At 31.8% G+C, this 18322-nt stretch overlaps 1 protein-coding gene and 1 non-coding gene across 6 annotated transcripts; one reads left to right on the plus strand and one right to left on the minus strand.

Moving 5' to 3' along the window:
• Nucleotides 1-7009: 7009 nt before the first annotated feature.
• On the plus strand, nt 7010-15436 carry LOC104101245 (protein PSK SIMULATOR 2-like). 5 transcript variants are annotated; one of them, XM_009608694.4, is made up of 13 exons: nt 7010-7280; nt 7872-8198; nt 10079-10395; nt 10768-10860; nt 10952-11042; nt 11470-11563; nt 12352-12449; nt 12746-12815; nt 14021-14124; nt 14206-14319; nt 14496-14572; nt 14698-14742; nt 14856-15436. In XM_009608694.4, exons 2-13 carry the CDS (start codon nt 7935-7937, stop codon nt 15256-15258), a joined length of 1770 nt encoding a protein of 589 aa, XP_009606989.1. In that variant the 5' UTR covers nt 7010-7280; nt 7872-7934; the 3' UTR covers nt 15259-15436. The 5 variants fall into 5 exon arrangements, with proteins under 5 accessions (XP_009606989.1, XP_009606990.1, XP_018627971.1 ...); XM_009608695.4 differs by having other exon boundaries at nt 7920-8198; XM_009608696.4 differs by having other exon boundaries at nt 7011-7280; nt 14859-15436.
• A 1331-nt stretch (nt 15437-16767) lies between these two features.
• Nucleotides 16768-16873, minus strand: LOC117277965 (small nucleolar RNA Z279/snoR105/snoR108). The gene has a single exon (XR_004508280.1). It is a non-coding gene; the product is annotated as a small nucleolar RNA Z279/snoR105/snoR108 (small nucleolar RNA).
• Between the last annotated feature and the right edge of the window lie 1449 nt (nt 16874-18322).

Genomic DNA, 18322 nt, shown 5'->3' on the forward strand with positions numbered 1-18322 from the left:
ATTCTCGTGATTTTTACGATCGTGCATGGGGCTTGTTTACCGATCATGCTGACTAGAGTATCAGTTAGCCATGATTTGAGGAGCTTTTTCATAGCGGGTGGCGCCCTGTCTCCCGTGGACGTGGAGGCCCCGTTCCTATTTGGTTTTGTCGTGCTGCAGAAAGGTGCAGGCGACCTCTCTCGTCTGGGAGAGGCCATGGGTGTCACTTCCTCATCTCGGGTGTCATAGCCTTCGTTGATGGCACTCATGAGGTTGAGGGGAATATTATTTGTTGCCTTCGTTCCGTTTCCTTGGTTACCTATCATGGAAATTTTTGTACGCACAGAGAAAAAAGATAAACTTTGTGGTTGTTAGATTAACAAGTCACGTGAGTTATGGATCTGATGGAAACTAAAAAATTAGTTGAGAAGCTCCCCACAGACGGTGCCAAGCTATATGACCCAAAATTTAGATCTTGGTTTATACAATCAAATTTTATAATAAAGTTGGGTTAATCTTAATTAGCCAACATTAATATCCAAAAGATAGACCAAATATTTTTGTAGTAAGATCCCACGTGTGCTATTGAGTGGAAATAAATGACGACAATAATGATATAGTAAATGATTCAAGAATATGAAAGTAGCAATAAATATATATATATATATATATATATATATATATATATATATATATATATATATATAATTGAGGAAAGGAAGAAGGTGATGTGGCATATCTATCAATCAAGCAAGGAATGCTATTTTTCTTTTTTCTCAAATTTTTGCCTTTTCTTTCATTTTATAATTTATTGTGTTCTACTAAAAATTCCAAAAGGCACCTTATTAATCCCCGTACTCACACCTATTCCAAAAGACACATTTTTAATCCTCTAAATTACACCTTTTCCACTTTCGCCCGTTAACCCTTTCGCACTTGCTGCGCTAACATTAATTGGTATCATTAAGTCACTCATTCTCACACCTATTTGTACTTCCATATTTTACAAGGTTTCAGCGTGAGGGAATTTGGAAGAATACAACCATGAGACATGGTGTGCTCGATGTTTATGTCCTAGCATAAAAAATAATAGCATAATGGTATGGACAATGATTTCTTTATAAACAAAATTTTAGTTCAGATTATGATATTTCCAATTCTTATAGTACTCTTTTGTGTGGTGGGTAATTAAGATGTTAAATGAGATTATTCATACTGATAGTATATTGTTCAATAGTGAAAATACGTGTTTATAAAAGCATATTAAACTTTTAGGTTATAAGTTTATTTTGCACAAGAGTTGTTTGAAGACAACTTTAGTTAAAATATAAAACTTGAGAAAATAAATATGATGATAAACTGAAGATGTCACTACTTACAAATTATATCGTGTTTGAATTTTTTTGTTAGAAATATTTCTCTTTCTTTTTTTTTTCGGACTCTTTGCTTCTAGGCTCGCTACTTGAATTTATTTTCTCTTTCTATTCTTTTGAATGATTACTTTTTCTCAGTACATGGTAAGTTGTGGATTTGAAAGTGGTAGTAATAGAGCAACTATTTTTCTTGAAGTAGCATAATTATAATAAAGTATGTCTTAGATTACATGATTACAAGTTAAGAGATGGTTGAAGAGAGTATCTTCTTTGGTTCCAATGTCTAATATTATATTATTGATTGTTTCCCTTGAGATTGACTCACTTGTATGTGCACACAGCACATTATAAAACGATACTAGGAATTATTAATTGGCACATAGGCATGTAGACTAAAAGTCTAAAACCAACCAAATAATTGCTTCCATCTAATGCAATGTTATATCATATGGTTGAGCACATTATTTAAGATGTCAAATTAATTTTTCTATGATATTTGTAGCGGAGAGTATGTTAAAACAAATGGTGTTATTTTTATTTAAGTAAATTAGCTCAATAATGGATTCTCTTTGATTGCCACTTTTATTATACTCTTTAAACATTTCGATTAAAAAAACTCCAAAAATCACCTTCTTAAACCTTATTGTACGTTTCAAACATCTTCCCTTCACGTGTAATTGCTTATTAGTAATTAGATATATTAACATCTCATTTTTTGAGCCTATTTGGCTAATATGTAATAAAATTTTACTTTTCATTCGTTACTTTGTGCATACGAGGCTGTTAATTTTTTGGGATTTTGACTTTCTATATTTTTGTTTTACGGCTACTCTAACAACCATATCGTATTTTTTTTTTCTTTTTCCTTTTCAGCCATGCACTCATGGGAAATTTCTCTTTGACGTTTTATTCAATGCCCTTACGTGTTTAAAATCGTAAGAATTTTGAAGAAACATTACGGGCTTTAAAATCATTGCTTTAGTCATTAGTAAGAGTATGACTATGTTTATGGTATGTCTTTATTTTTTCCTTTTTGTTTTGTTAATTAGCAAGCAATTTTTATTATTTTCTTAATTTCAGTACTTTGTGCTTTAGGATTGAAATTTTTGGGATTTTAATTTTCTTTACATTTGTATTAAGTTGATGTTCCCGGAGGGACGCTCGAGGCTTACAAAACCCGTGGTTATGTTTTTATTCCCCTTTTGTTTTTGTTTTTTCTCCATACTTCTTTCTTACTTTTTAATAAATATACAATTTTTATTGTTATTAGCATTTTGGTTCTACTTTTTGTGCATTAATATTGTAAATTTTTATTTCGTTGATAGAAAAAAATATTATAATGTAAGGCTTAATGTCGATTTACTTATCTACGCCAATTTTTTTTTCTTCCATTGAATCAATGATTTTCATAATTTTAAGAAAAAATTGTATGACCGCACGAAGCGTGGAAAAGTATACTAGTTTAAGTAAATAAATAGATGGAGGTCACCAGAAAAGGATGATATTCTTGTATAATTCTTCTGACAAGGATAGATAATGATATGTCTTTGAATATTCGGATCCTTCCTGGATCGGGGGAGAAAAGATAGATAAATATATGAGAAAAAAGGTGAACTTTGTATGTATATGATAAAAGAAGAATCTTCAGAGAATGTCAATGTATTGTTTTTTTACAATGAATGTCCAATTTCCTCTATAAATACATATCTTTCTATTTATAAGAGTACATGGGTCACAAAACCCTAAATAGTACAAATGGGAGGAATATTCTCCGGGAACCATAACCACGAAACTAGTTATTACTGTTTTATTAAAGGGAGTGCTCATCCTCGTCTCCGTCCTTTGTTGAGCCGCCTCGACCTCGTCGATAATGTGTTGTTTTCTCGTGACATCGATCTTTTGAAGCCAAATCATTATATCTTGTTGACGATACATAACAGTGTTCGAAGGCTTCCTTAATGTCAACTTGATCCTCATATAATTATGATAATTTTAGCCTGAACACAAACAAGTCGTGCTCGTCATGAATTTGATTATGCCCTTTGAGTCGATCAGTCTCAATGCGATGCCAACAATAATAATAAATACATTTAACCACATGGGATGTTATTATTAAAAAGAATACTCGATTTCAATATTTGTTGTAATATTGATTTGTTGTCAGTATTGCAAATAATGAGTAACTGTCTGGAAATAGTTGAAGAATTTTTTGGGTAAATAATAGTTTCACTCGCGAAATCTTCAATTTTCACGTGAAAATTTGATATTATACTAGTCTTAGTTTCCAATAACTTTTACTTTGTGTATTCCTGGGTGCTTTTGGGTTTTACTTGTAATTGTTTCCAAAATTGTTGTCAAAGAATTGGTATTATATTTTGTCAATACCGTTTTTGTTCTCAAAAAGAAACAAACATGTTTAGGCAAGGAAAAAGAACAAATGTCATTCGAAAATAAAAGGTTCTGTTTTGATAATGAAATTCTTTTATTTTATATGACACAACAATTATTGAAGAGTTAAGTTCTTTAAATATAAATATTTGGTACATATTTAAATATTTTTATCGTAAAACAACTTTGATAGAGGATATTTTTTTATAGTTTTTTATATGTAACTTTTTGTTATATAAGAAAAGAGAAGTGTCAAATTTGACCCAATATTATTCAAAATTGAGAAATCTTATTGTTCGTTAATTCAAAATCTCATTTTTGTCATTGATATCTAATAGAGCTCAAATTTAAGGGTAATTTTAAACCATACTCAAGAGTTGATGGGTAACTTTGAACTTTTGAGCCTGGGGGGTCGTTTGTTGGTCTAGGTAGGAAATTTAACATTTGCATAGAACTAGAATTTGATTACTAAAGCAATAATATATTATAAGTTATGTTGGAATTTCATTACTAAAAATCTGGGCAAAATCATCCAAAATAACCGATCAAAGTGGGTCGGTAATGGCCAATAATCGTCCAAAACGCAATCATTTATGTGTGGACGGTATTTTGAAGGTCGGAAGGGCATATCGACCAAAGTTGGTCGGAAATTACCGACCAACTTTGGTCGGTCAATTAAATTCAAAAAAAAAAATTACCGAAAAAATCGACCAAAGTTGATCGGTATTTTAATTATGTAATTAAAAAATTCACCATCTAGGAATCGAACCGGGGTCTGTACTGTGGCAGGATACTATTCTACCAGTAGACCATTGGTGCATTTTGTTTTAAAACTATTTTTTATTTCATTTATACTCTTTAATTATATTTTCGCACGAAAATAACCGACCAAAGTTGGTCAGTTTTATTAAAAAATAAAATTACCGACCGAATTCGATCGATTTTTTAAAATTACTGGCCGAATTAACCGACCGATTTCGGTCGGTTTTTTAATATTAATTTTAATTTATTTTAAATGAAAAACCGACCAAAGTTGGTCGGTTTCTTGAAAAATAAATTTCGCGGGACTCAAAAATTATTTCCCGCATTTTTGCGCCAAAGAAAACCAACCAAAATTGACCGGTCGACCGTGGTCAGTTTTTGCTGAATTTCTACTAGTGTTTATATATTATTTTATATGGTGAAAATTATAAATTAAAAATATAAGTATTAATAATACATGGATAAGAATATTATTAAAGTGACCAAACTAATATTCATAATATTAAATAAAATTTGTTTTTTTCTAAATTTGAATATATATTTTAAATTATATAGTGTATACTATTATAAACTAAACATCCAAAAAGAAGTATTCATACATTATAATCTATATATTTTCAATTCGTGTTACAATCTCTACATAACTTGTGTCTGAACTAAATGGTTGTGACTTTTTAAAATAATTGTCATTTGTGTCGTAAAATCATTATTTCAAGATTTGTGTAAAGAACGAATTACAACAAGAAAGGAGAAAATAATGACGCGAAAACTTGATCATCAACCCCAAACACGATAATCAAAAACAAAGAGAGAGCAGACACGAAAGGTTAAGAGCAAGATTTTGAAAAGTTTTTTTTTGGTCAAACAATAAAAAAAATTATTTAATCAGTTATAATCTGTACTTCTGGTAATTCTTTTGAAAAGTTGAAAATGTGTCAAATTAGGAGATAGACAGTTGGGGATGGCTAATGGATGACTTTGTAGTTAAGGTGGTGAACGTTAGTAATTAGTAGCATATTATGGTCAAAACCTGCTAAATATTATTTAATTCGATTCAATAAAATACACAAATAACATTTTTTTAATTATTAGTATATAATAACAATAAGTGTTAGTAGTACGTAGCACTATTAATTATTCTCTCTGTTTCCATTTAGTTGTCAGAGTTTTACACATCTTCAAGAAAATATTACTAATAAGAAAAATTATTTGACTAATCTTTCCTTATTAATTCTTAATTTAATCTTTGACCACATTAATCTATTTTCAATAAATAAGCTAACTCTATTTAACTTTTCATCTCTTACTGTGTAACTAATATCTAGATTATTAAACTCACTTAAGAGATGAAAGAATAATGTTGCATAGATCAAAGTAGTTCTTGCATAGTAAATTTTGAATTTGACCAACATCTTTTGAAAAATGGATAGTTAATGCTAAGGGTGAAATTGAATTTTTTTTTAACTCTTTCTTGATTTTTTAAAATGATAAGTGTTTTAAGTAATTATTTTTGGAAAAGTTGACAACAAAACGGAAACGGATGGAATAATAATAAGTTATCTTTCTAGTTTTTTTTTCTTTTTTAAGATTTTGGCAAAATAATTAACTTAATAGTATTAACCATAAAGGGTATTCGACTAAATTATCTTTATCATCTTCTTTAAATCAATAATGACTATATATTTTTTGAATAGTAAGGTGAAACTGACAAATAATAATTAATGCGTTCTTAGTCTTCTAAAATGACATATATCATGGATGAAAAATGTTGGTCAAAGTGACAGATGAAAAGGGCAAGAAAGAGTAATAATAACAACAAAATATATTTTTTACTAAAAAATTTCGAATATATCCTAGTTATTCCAAATCTTAGAAATTGTGATGTAGACTACTCGTGTAAATCTTAACTATGTAAATTTATTTTAAAGTAATCATAAAGCAAGTTCAATTTCACACTAAACATTATTCATTCGATTCAAACTTTTTATTATTATTATTATTATTATTATTATTATTATTATTATTATTATTGTTGTTGTTGTTGTTGTTGTTGTTGTTGTTGTTGAGCGTTATTTTCAAAAATAAGCATCAAATGATTTTATTTCAAAAGCTATTTAATTCAATTATCAATAATATATCTCGGTAAATGACAGATTTTCTCAAAGAGTAATTAGTTTGATAGTGTTATGTTGGAATATAGTTGCTAAAATATATATTTAGTAGTGTATGTTTCATATTTAAAAAATCAAACAAAAACCGAAAAAATAAATATAAATCAAACCAATAAAAAACCGACTTAATAATTGAGATTGGTTTGATTTTAAGATTTGAAAATCCGACTTAATTGGTTTGGTCAAATCATTTAACTGGATTTTAACTGTGATTTCCAGATTAACTTGTATTTATTTGAACATAATAAGTAACTAATAGAGCAATTCTGTTACCGTTCACAAGTACATGCGTCAAGTAAATCTGCACGCAAAGTCTTTAAGTCAAATGTTTTTACTGTTTAACTTTATCTTCTCTAAAAATATTGGCAATCTCAATTCATTTCTGTCATATCCCAACAATCCTCGAAATCTTGACTACATCTTGTTGGGATTACGCTCCATTAATTCTTTACTCATCCATTCATTCCTTTTCATTTATTTCTTAAACCCAAATAACTCCACTCTAGTGCTTAAATACTTCATGATTCTACACTTCTTTTTTACCTCAATTCAGCTGCTTCAGATGTTTTTGTTCTACTTCTCTTACATTTCTTTGAACTTATTCTCGGTAAGCTTCCTTTATTTTCATCCTTTTAATGCTTGAATAAGAAAAAGAGTTTCTCTTTTGATCTTTTATGTTGAATAAGTTGAAAATGGAGTACAATTTAGTCTTGGTGGTAGTTTTAATCCAAGAAAATATGATTGGAGTACTTTTTAGTTCTTTATGAGCTTTTGATTGGGGCAATGATGTTTACTCTTTTATGTTTCTTGGAATAAAATGGACCCAAATTGAGTAGAATGAATAACACGATTCGTGTAATCGACGTCTAACTTGTTTGAAATTTAAGACAGTTAGATTGATTTATGCCCTTTTTTGACTTATTTTTAAATTCATCAAATTGAGTAACTTTGATGTTTTTTTATCTTTTTTTTTGTGTGTGTGGTCAGGGGCGAAGCCACCATTTGCTAAGGATGGTCAATTGAGAATTGACCATCCTTCGTTGAAATATTACGAAAAATTACATATATTGCGGGAAATAAGTAAAATATTGATTTTAGATGTATATAGCATATATTATGGGAAATGTTTTTACTTCAATTTCTGGCTTTGCCACTTGTGTGTGTGCTGATGATGTTTTTTTCCCTTTCTTGCTGATAGGTGTAGGAGGTCAGGTTTAAGGAGTTTGATTTTTTTCTCCCATCTTAGCTCTAAGGAGCAAAAATGGGAGGTGTTTGTACAGGTGGAACAGCGAGAAATAGAGCAGAAATTCACCATGAGAGGAGCTCAGGTTCTTCTGAAAAGCTCAAGTCAATCAAGAGTTTTGAAGAGCCAAAGAATGAGTCTTCTTCTTCTTCTTCTTCTACTTCATGTCCTGATAAGGATGGTTTTCGTAAGACGCCGAATCTCTATGATTCTGGTGAGTTGTGTTTGTCTATTTCCCGGGAGTTAAGGCCATCTCCACCTACTAGGACAGGAGCTAACAAGGTACCACCATTTTTTCTGTTAACTTAATCAATGTATATGTATTTGGATGCTTTCTAGGAGTTGGTATAAGCAATGGTTATCTGATTGTTTCATTCCCTTTTTTTTTAATTATCGCGGCCTAATCTTGCACGCTTGATCGTAAATTCCCTTTTTCCCTTTCTTGACTTGATTGATATCACGAAACTAGATTGAAGGAAGCAATTAGTTGTCACGGTTTTTATTTATTTAATTTTGAGTCGAAGATTCTGCCTTTTGTGATGTTGCCCTTTACGGGGTGTTAGAAAGCTGGCAAGATTAGTCTGAAGTGAAACAAATGGTTGGATAAAGAGGAATTGAACTACACGAGTAGGTGAATAATGCGGCTGAGGTTTTTGTTATGGATAGTGGTTTAGCCTTCTTAGTTGGTGGAGCTATTTGTCCGGTTAATTCTGCTGATGAATGAAACCTAAGCATGTCTAACTAACTAAGCTTAGGTATCCCTCCACACCCAGAATTCTAGAGGGATAACAGCCTTTAAGGTTTCTGGAAGTTTGAGGTAATAACAGGTCTGATGCCTTTAGATGTTCTGCGCCACGGTGGCAACTGAAACTGCTCTTGGTAACTGAAAGCAGTTAGATTTTGTCAAAGTGATTATGATCTATACTCTGTAAGAAGAAACAGATGAACAATGGAAGTTGGACAGTTCTCTCAACATATTCAAAGAGAAAAGCACTTCATATATGGATGATATAATCCAACTTCTTGTGGTAAAACTGACTGCGTTTGCTCACCTTTGTAAACATTCTGTCATATTCACAACATTCATTGTTGCGATTCTTTTGGCAGAACACAGCAGATTTGTCAGTAGTTGCAAAAATTTAAGATAGCTTCATAGGATATATTGGCATTAAAGGAAAAAGGAAGAAATATAGATTGTAATGCTAGAGGAACATCATCAAAGAGAGATATCATGGCATAAAAGGATAAAAGAAGAAATATACATATGCACGGTTGTTGAAATTGTGTGGCCTCGTTAGACGCTTAAATTGTCAGTGAATGACATTCTTATTTTTAATATTATTCCTCAACATGTCCTCTCACTTGTTTGATAATTTTAATTGGCCAAGCACATGAAACTATTTTTAATGACAGGAGATGGCAGGATTCAGACATAGCCCATCTGTCTGTTTGTATCTGTTTAATCATGACCACCTCATTAAAAGTTTAAACTGTTACAGAGGGAACCTGTATTTATTATGCTAATCCTCAAAAAATTTCAACTGCTCATAATATGTAAAGGGTGAGTATATCAATGCATATCTACGAAAGCTTGATTTTGGATTGTTTAGTGGAACGAGATTGATTGGAAAGCATTAGGCTAAAGTTGTCTGGCATAAACACAGGATAACAAGATCAATGGTTAAGCATCTGATAAGTTCTTTTGACAAATGAAATTTGAAGTGAGGCAATTAACAATACTAATAAAAAGGGCAACCCCCGTGCACACAGAGTCTTGGGAAGGGCCGCACCCTAAAGAGGTGTGATTACTAATTAAGATTACTAATGTACTTACTTAATAATAGAAGTTGACCATTGTGTTATTTTCATTAGCGGTATGACTGACGAACAGACACTAGAACTAAAAGTCTGAATTCTATGGCTGTTTGTTCGTACCCGGGGAGTCTTGTTCTATATAACAAAGACTTTGGAAATATCCATGTGGGTGGGTCGTTTGGCACCTGTTTTCTGTTCTTTTACTGATATCATTGGAAGCAAGTCCAATGTTTGAACAACTGTCATTTTCCTGGTAATGCTTTGTCTTTCTTATTCATGTGAAACTCTCTTTGTATATTTTGCACGCAATAAAGTAAGATAACAAGACAAAATTATTCTTTTAATAGGCCCCGAGCTCTTTTCTTGGAAAAGCCAGTACAGTTGGCCTAGAAAAGGCGGTAGAAGTTTTAGATACACTTGGCAGCAGCATGATAAATTTGAACTCTGGAGGCTTCTTGACTGGCACGGCTTCTCGAGAAAACAAAATATCTATTCTTGCATTTGAAATTGCGAATACTATCACCAAAGGTGCAAATTTATTGCAATCTCTTTCTGAAGAAAGTGTCCGGTATTTAAAGAAGGAAGTTCTTCCTTCAAAAGGTGTGCAACAGTTGGTTTCTACTAATATGAAAGAGCTGCTTACTATAGCTGCTGATGACAAAAGGTTAGTGATTAACTATCCACTCTTCAGGAAACAGTAACAAAACTAAAATGAAAGAAATGAATTATATAAAAATAATAAAGACCTGAAAGAGATGAATCATATACACATGCGTGTCTCTAGTATTTTTGAATCAAAAGAAAATTTATTAAATACTCTCTACTAAGGTTTTTGAGTTGATAACAGCATCTTAATGAAGAAAATATTCCTTATACTATTTCAACCTAAAATTATGACAGCTCAAAGTTCAAGGTACCGGAAAATACATCAATAGAAGTATGTAACTTTTAGAATTAAAATATAGTGGAAAAGTTCTGGGTGTAATTCTCCGAGCACTGAAAGCATTGGTGAAAATATGTATGTGCATTTCCGCAGGGAGGATTTTGCTGTTTTCTCTCGTGAAGTCATCAGATTTGGAGATATGTGCAAAGACCCACAATGGCACAATCTTGGTCGATATTTTTCCAAGTAAGTTGAGATGTTTTTACTAAAGGAGTCAGAAACTGTTGCAATTATATATCAGTAAATATGTTTATGAGAAGGTTTAACCATTTGACAGGTTAGACATGGACACTGTTACTCATAAACAGCCAAAAGCACAGGCTGAAATGGCAATGCAGGAACTGATAACTCTGGCTCAGCATACTTCTGTATGTTTCTTTTGTTTTGAGATGTCTTTACCTTTCTATATGTTTTTGTTCTTAAAATACAAGGAGTTTTTTCTTTCTTTGTTCTTTCTATCAACATTTTCCTCCCATAGGCCTTAAAATAACATGAGCCGCAATATTCTAATAGACAGCGCTCATTTTCAGCTTTATTGACAGCAGTGCTAGATAAGCAGCTCAATGCCTTAGTGGATTAACCTAATACATATTTGCTGATGTAACTTATTTGTTTATTTACTTATATATGTTAGTCCCTGATGAAATGATGATAGACCATCATGTGGTCAGTTGGCATTTTTTGTAACATGATTTTGGGGCAATTGAAGTGATGTTTTCTCTACAAGGATTTGGTTAACGTATAGTATCTATTCTATATGCAGTGTTGATCATGTGACTTCTCATTTCTTTGCAGGAATTGTATCATGAGCTGCATGCGCTGGATAGATTTGAACAGGATCATCGAAGGAATCTTGAGGAAATCAAATTTTTAAAAGTGCCTCCCAAAGGTATACACAATTTTACTTCTATTTTCTGTGGTATTGTCTTACTTCTTAACAATGCTCCTGGGAGAAGCGTTGAATGCAAATTTAGTGGAAGAAATGATCGACTTTTGTGTTGTCGTTAAACTTAACTCGTAGTTTCTATCGAAGATTAAATTTTACAAGGCAAATTTACAATATCAAGTAGCAATATATCATTCAGAGAGCGCATACAACTCGATTTCATCACCTTGATCCAAATTTATGTATCTAATACTTCTCTTTTGTGTCAAAGTAGAAATAGTCAGGTAAAATGACACTTTAAATAATGAATCAATTAAGAATAAATTGCACGCAAAATATTAAATGATTTTATTATGGAGACATGTCATTTCATGATCCAGTAACATTCTCCTCTTTAGAAGATTTTTGATTTTTGACTTAATAAGACAATCCAGTATAATTGCAAAGAACTTTCACGTTCCATATGATGCAAGCAAAAAAGCATGGGATCGTTATTCGTGTATCCAAATTATACGTCTCTAGTTTTGGGAAGTCATTTAACTTGTTTCAATGATATTCTGTTTTACTAAGTTGGATGTAAGGTGTCAATGTTTATTCCCGAGGATTCCTCCAAGTTGACATTAATATTCTCATTTGTTTTTTACATTAAGTCAATTGGAAGACAAGAAGGATATTCCTAAGTTTCGCTTCTTCTAATAACCTCCTAGCTTTTTTGTTTGTGTTTGTTAAATTGATACCATGTGGTGAATTATCTTAAAATTGACAGATTACTTGCTTTCCTTCACTTGTAGGAGAAGGTCTCATGATGTTACAAAGTGAGCTAAAACATCAAAGAAAAACTGTGAGGATAATGAAAAAGAAGTCTCTTTGGTTCAAGAGTCTGGAGGAGGTACTTTGACCGAATATCATTTTGGCTTCCTTTTCAATGTATGCTTCAGTTGAGATTAGACTTCATTGACTTCGTTTAATGAAAATCATAAGGATCATTGTCAGTGGGAAACTGTTTCAAATTTACTTGAGAAATTGTTTAAGCTCCTCCGGGTACCAAGCTTTTTGTCATGTCTTTAGTAGTTGAAATGGAAATGTGTCTTCAGCTTTTCAAATGCTGTTATGGACTTAACAGTACTCACTTTTACCCATATTTCATCCTTTTTTTTATAAGGGCCGCATGTTTCATCCTTGTAGGTTGTGGAGAAGCTTGTTGACGTTGTTACTTTTATTCATCAAGAGATCTCAGAAGCATTTGGGGATGACGGTATGAGAATGTCCAGTAATTTTGTAAACATTGCACAGTTGTGGCTTTTATTAATATTTGCATGCTTTTGCCACCCATGATGTGGTCATAGAGTACTTAATATATCTATTGCTGTCAAACCCGTCACTGGTGTTTGCTAATCTGGGAATTGAGACTCTAAACCCCTAAAGTTTGGACTAGCCATATAGAATTAAACATCCAAAGCCATATATTGACTTGAGAAAAAATATAAACCCAAAGAAAAATATGATCACAGTAAGATTAGTTTCATTTTGTGAGCATGAAAGGATTTGGAACCAACTAACACGAACTTAGTATATGTAGATTGGAGTGCATGCCTCTCTTTTCAACGTGAAGTCAAAGACTCCTTTTTGCTTGAATTGTTTCTTTATATCCAGTAAGAAGAGCCATGCTTTCTTTTCAACCTGAAGCCAGAGAATCCTACTGCTTGAATTGTTCTCTAAATTCAATGAGTACTTCAGAATAATCTCTTTGTCACAAACAACTCCAGATTTAAGTCTGATTGCATTGGTATTACTGAAGTTTCCCAAGCTAAGGATATCTTACTTTGTCCTGTACCAGAGGTCCTAAATTCGTCTCTTACTAATGAAACTATATTTAGGTTAAAATCCTGCTAATAATAATTTAGCTGGATTTATAACTCTGCCGCGTTAAGATTTTTTACGTCTGTTCAGTTATCTAAGAAAAAATATCTTTTTTACATCATTTCTTGCTATAAACATCATATCTTGCTAAAAGTTACAACCAAAGCAAGAATTTGTCAGATCGTTTACGCATTTCCCTAAATAATGATATATATATTTGTCCTACCTGAAACCTCAAATACATCAATTCTTATAGGCCATAGGCAGAAGTGAGTTGAATTAAACAAAAAAAGAACAGGCAAAAAGAAGAGGAACAAGAAAAGGTATGCAAATGATTATCTTCAACCTTGAGAACTGATCGAAATGGTGTTTTCAGGTTACTGCTTGCAAGAGCATAAGATACCCAGTAGTAGTGTATTTTTGAAGCTTTTCCTTCTCTTAAATGTTCAATGTGTCATGTTTTCAATTGTTTAGTGCGTTGACATTTTGTTTGTTTCTTACTCTTATATCGTTTATATAACTAGCACATATGCACATTTATTCTCTACTTTCCTGCAGTATAGATGTTTTTATGAAATAAAATGTCTATGCTTTTTGTAGGGTTGGCATCTTTTGGCAAGGAGCCTACTAGGAAACCAGAAAGATTGGGAGAAGCCGGTCTTGCTCTACACTATGCTAACCTAATTACTCAAATAGATAACATTGTAAGTATTTTCTGCTCAATTAGTCTCCTAGGACTATAATGCAAATAGTATTTGTTACAATGGGATTTGATATTATATCAGGCATTACGCCCCACTTCCGTTCCTCATAACATGAGGGATTCGTTATATAATGGGTTGCCCCCCACCGTAAAGACAGCCCTTCGTTCTCGATTGCAGGCAGTCACCAAGGAAGAGGTTTGTATCCAGATTTTTCTTCTTATGTTTCTATTTTCATCCATTATATCTTATATTTCATTTTTCCTGCCTCCTCCCTTTTGCTCTCATCAGAGGCGGATAACGTAATTTTTTTTAATTCTGCATAAAGTGGTATATGTATGTAAAATAGGTCCTTCTCATTGTCCTTGTTGCAGCTCACAATTCCTCAACTCAAAGCAGAAATAGGAAAAACTCTCCAGTGGCTTGTCCCAGTAGCTACATATACTATACGGTACGTGTTTGGTGTTCGTGTTTTATCTGTTGAAACCAAGTGTAAACTGTGCCTTTTGTTTTCTCCTAGTTTTCTCATGTTTTGATACTGATTCTTTTGCATCTTTGCTGTCAACCGGATAACAGAGCACATCAAGGTTTCGGCTGGGTTGGAGAGTGGGCTAATACTGGGTCAGTTGCATTTATTTGTGTTATAAAACCCCTTATCCCCACTCCCAAACAAATTTTTTCTGTTCATTTTGACACCATTCTTCAGTAACATAATAGTGGTTGTTTCTTCCCAGCAGAAACAATTCTGGCAAGAAGACTCCTACACACAAGAACATAATTCGGTTGCAGACTCTCTATCATGCAGACAAACGAAAGATGGACCAGCATATCATTGAACTAGTCACGTTGCTTCATCGCATCACCAGCCTGAGAAGAGATGATGAACCTAAGGCTTTACCTGAAAGATCACCGCGCAAAGGACTGGTTTTGCATACTGAGATGATGAACAATGACACGAAAACATCTAACGTGCAGCTCTCTTTGGAAGATAGGAACTTATTGGAGGAGGTAATGAAGAGGGGAATGTTGGTTCCTGGAATAAGCAAAAGCCAGGAACTAGTGATGCCCAAGAAGCGAACGAAACAGGTCTTGGCTCGAAGTAGAAGCGCTGGTAGGGTTAAAACATGCAAAGGCTAATGTTTTGGATGTATTAGATGGATTAGAACCAACATTTTGAGCTGCTAAACAAGATCTCAAGTTAAAGGGTTCATTATTTTGTTGATTCTTGGTTACTTAACTCAATCTCTTGTACAGTCTCGTATAAGGGTGGCAAATGGCAATAATTTAATATAAATCTTTATGAGTTCTAAGATTATATTTCCTTGTTCAACCACTCATGGCTAGTAAAGATGGCTGTTTAAGGATGAGAGCTAGTGGTGTAACTGGGTTTTGTAGTAGTAAATTTCTTCTGTTTTCTGTGCTAAGCTGAAGCTCTCTCTACATGTAGTTCGTTTAATGAAAAAAACAGGGTTTTTTCCTAGTGTTAAGCCGATACTGCTTTCCATGCTATTATATAAATTAATGAAATGAAATACTCTCTCCGTTCAATTTTAATTGTCCACTTTTGGAGGAAAAAACTTAGATAGTAGTAATATTTTTGTCCTTTATATACTAGTGAATATAAAAAAAAAAAAAAAAAATATTAAAATTGACAAGTAAAAGTAAAAATATAATATAGTAAACAAGTAAAACTGAAGCAGAGGAGATAGTATTAGGTGTGTCAATTGATATTTAAAAATTGACTAACCGTACTGTACCAGATTGATTTTTAGTTTCTTTTAATAAAATTATAGGTTTTTATTTAAATCTATAATCATATCGATAATTAAGGCAGGTTTTTAAGTTTATAAAAATAAACTAAAAAAATACTGAACCATATCGAATAAATTTACATGCAAAAAATATATTTATATATTAAGTTTAAAAAAAAAATACATTAAAATTTTTCTTGGGCCTTGAAATTATAAAAACGGATACCAGTCAACACGTATTCTAATTTCCAAACCTATTATATTACTCCTATTGAAACCATATTATTTCCAATGTATCGAATATGCTTTCTTTCGTATGATTTAGATTTATCTTTTTAAATATTTAATCTTCTACTTTATTCTTGAGGCCCAACTTAGTTAATATCTTTCCGCTCGTGTGATTTATATTTTCTTGTCTTTGTTTAGTTTATTTTATGCTATAGAATAGTTGATAGATACTCTCATATTTCATGTTTTCTTATTCCAACACTCTTTAAATAGTAAAAATATTTAGAGAATTTTGCTAAGTCCTATAACACTCTTTAAATAGTAAAAATATTTAGAGAATTTTGCTAAGTCCTATCGAAAAAAAAACTAACATGAAAGAGACAGTTTCAAAAAGTCTAATTTTAGTTAGGTATAATAAAATAACATACAAATTCTAAAAAATATAATTTTAATTATGTATAAGATACATAATTTAACACCCCTAGATAGTATTGATTAAGATGTCAAATTTAAAGTGTACCCTATAGTTAAACTGGAAAGAAAAAGAAAAGGTAACAAATGTACATTTTTAAAACAAAATTAACAATATAATACCAACTAACACATAAATAAGTTTTTTGGGGTGGAGGAGGGAGGGAGGGAGGGGGCAATATTTTGTTGAAGAATAGGGATCAGATAGGTAAAAGAGAGTGCCTATGGTTTGTCGTAACCAGGCTGGGCTGGACACCCATCTCGCATATTTAAATGCGAGTTTTAACCACTCATCATATCCCATTAAAACTTGCCTGAAGGATCATAATTTTCAAAGCCTCTAACCTCACTCCTTTATGCTAACCACATCACCTACAGTTTTGTCTGTTTATCGATGTGGAACACATTATGATTAATTAAACTTATATACAGTACGAGAAGAGATATTCTATACTCCGAGCCTAAAACTTAAAAGTCAAATTATATAAATACCCCTCTTATATTTTTTGCTAAATACCCTAATACTGTATATTAAAAATAATATTTAAATAAAAGAAAAAAATGATTTGATTTAAATGACTTTTCTAAAAAGTTGTGTTTGTTCTCATTAACAACTAAAGGTTTTTTCCAATTAGTTTTAACCGGTGGCTTGGAAAAACCTTACTCAACCGTTGCCTTGAAGGAAAAAAGAAATTTTGTCGTGTCTCTTGCTGTTAAAGTGTAAAATGAAATAACAGAATTATTAGGCTTTTAACCAAATACATATTTCTGTCACCTTTGCTAATTCACCGTTCTTCTTAAATTACTTGACGAGTTTTTCCATCTTTTCTATGCGTCGAGTTTCTATTCTAGAAGAAATCAAAGTGTGGGTAAACATTATATTCAACCATTCTTACACACATTTCTCTTGCATGATTTACTCCATTGAAGGAGGAGAGGGCCAGCGTTGAAGGGAGCGGGTTCAATTATATCCGCTTCGCTATAAGTAATATTTGAAAAGACAAATATTGCTAATGAATCTGCTTGATAAATGCGAAAATCGTGGAATAATGATCGAGTGGATTCAAACATCCTGTGAAGTTATTGCGAGAGCCTATGTCTGCTCAAGTTTTCTCCATTTTTTACAAAATTATCCCGAGATATACTGCCTTATGTTTTCTCAAAGATTTCCCTATCGATTCCATATAAACCTGGCTTGACACTTCTCCCATATACTTCATGAGTAGTTAGTTCATCATGTTTCTTTTCTGGACTTATGTAATAGTTTATGAGTTTTTTAATGTTTACTATTAAATGTAGAAGCGCCCTATTGATTTTTTGTTGTTGAGCAAATAAAAACAATAAGCCCATTGCACGTATGTGGTTTACTAGATAAATCATTAATAACTTATATACTTTCAAAGAAATTTGTGATTTTTTGGCAAAATATTGTTGACTTACATTTATTATTTTAGGATAGTTTAACTTAGTTTATATTTAAATTTCTTATATATGTTATATTATAATTATAAGACTATTGTATAACTTTTTTTTTCCTATTACACTTTGTTAGTTTTATTTACTTCCTAGCTCTCTTTTCTTTTTGCTTAAAGTTAGCTTAATATTTATGTTACAAATTTGCTTTTGTTTGTCCTGCAAAAGAGATTATTCGGTATTTTTTAAGTATGTTAAAGTTTAAAATATTTGAAGTTAACAAATTAGAGCAAAAATTTCAAAGTAAAATTTATCAAAATGTACAATTCTTTGTTAAC

The sequence above is a fragment of the Nicotiana tomentosiformis genome, chromosome 8 (genome assembly GCF_000390325.3).
Source record: "Nicotiana tomentosiformis chromosome 8, ASM39032v3, whole genome shotgun sequence".
In the NCBI taxonomy this organism is placed as follows: Eukaryota; Viridiplantae; Streptophyta; class Magnoliopsida; order Solanales; family Solanaceae; genus Nicotiana; species Nicotiana tomentosiformis.

Bases quoted from the DNA above. Each gene is read 5' to 3' on its own strand.
- LOC104101245 (XM_009608694.4), top strand. From the start codon at position 7,935: ATGGGAGGTGTTTGTACAGGTGGAACAGCGAGAAATAGAGCAGAAATT. The intron at 10,396-10,767 runs GTTAGTGATTAA...GCATTTCCGCAG, and splicing joins ATAGCTGCTGATGACAAAAG to GGAGGATTTTGCTGTTTTCT. The intron at 11,043-11,469 runs GTATGTTTCTTT...ATTTCTTTGCAG, and splicing joins CTCTGGCTCAGCATACTTCT to GAATTGTATCATGAGCTGCA.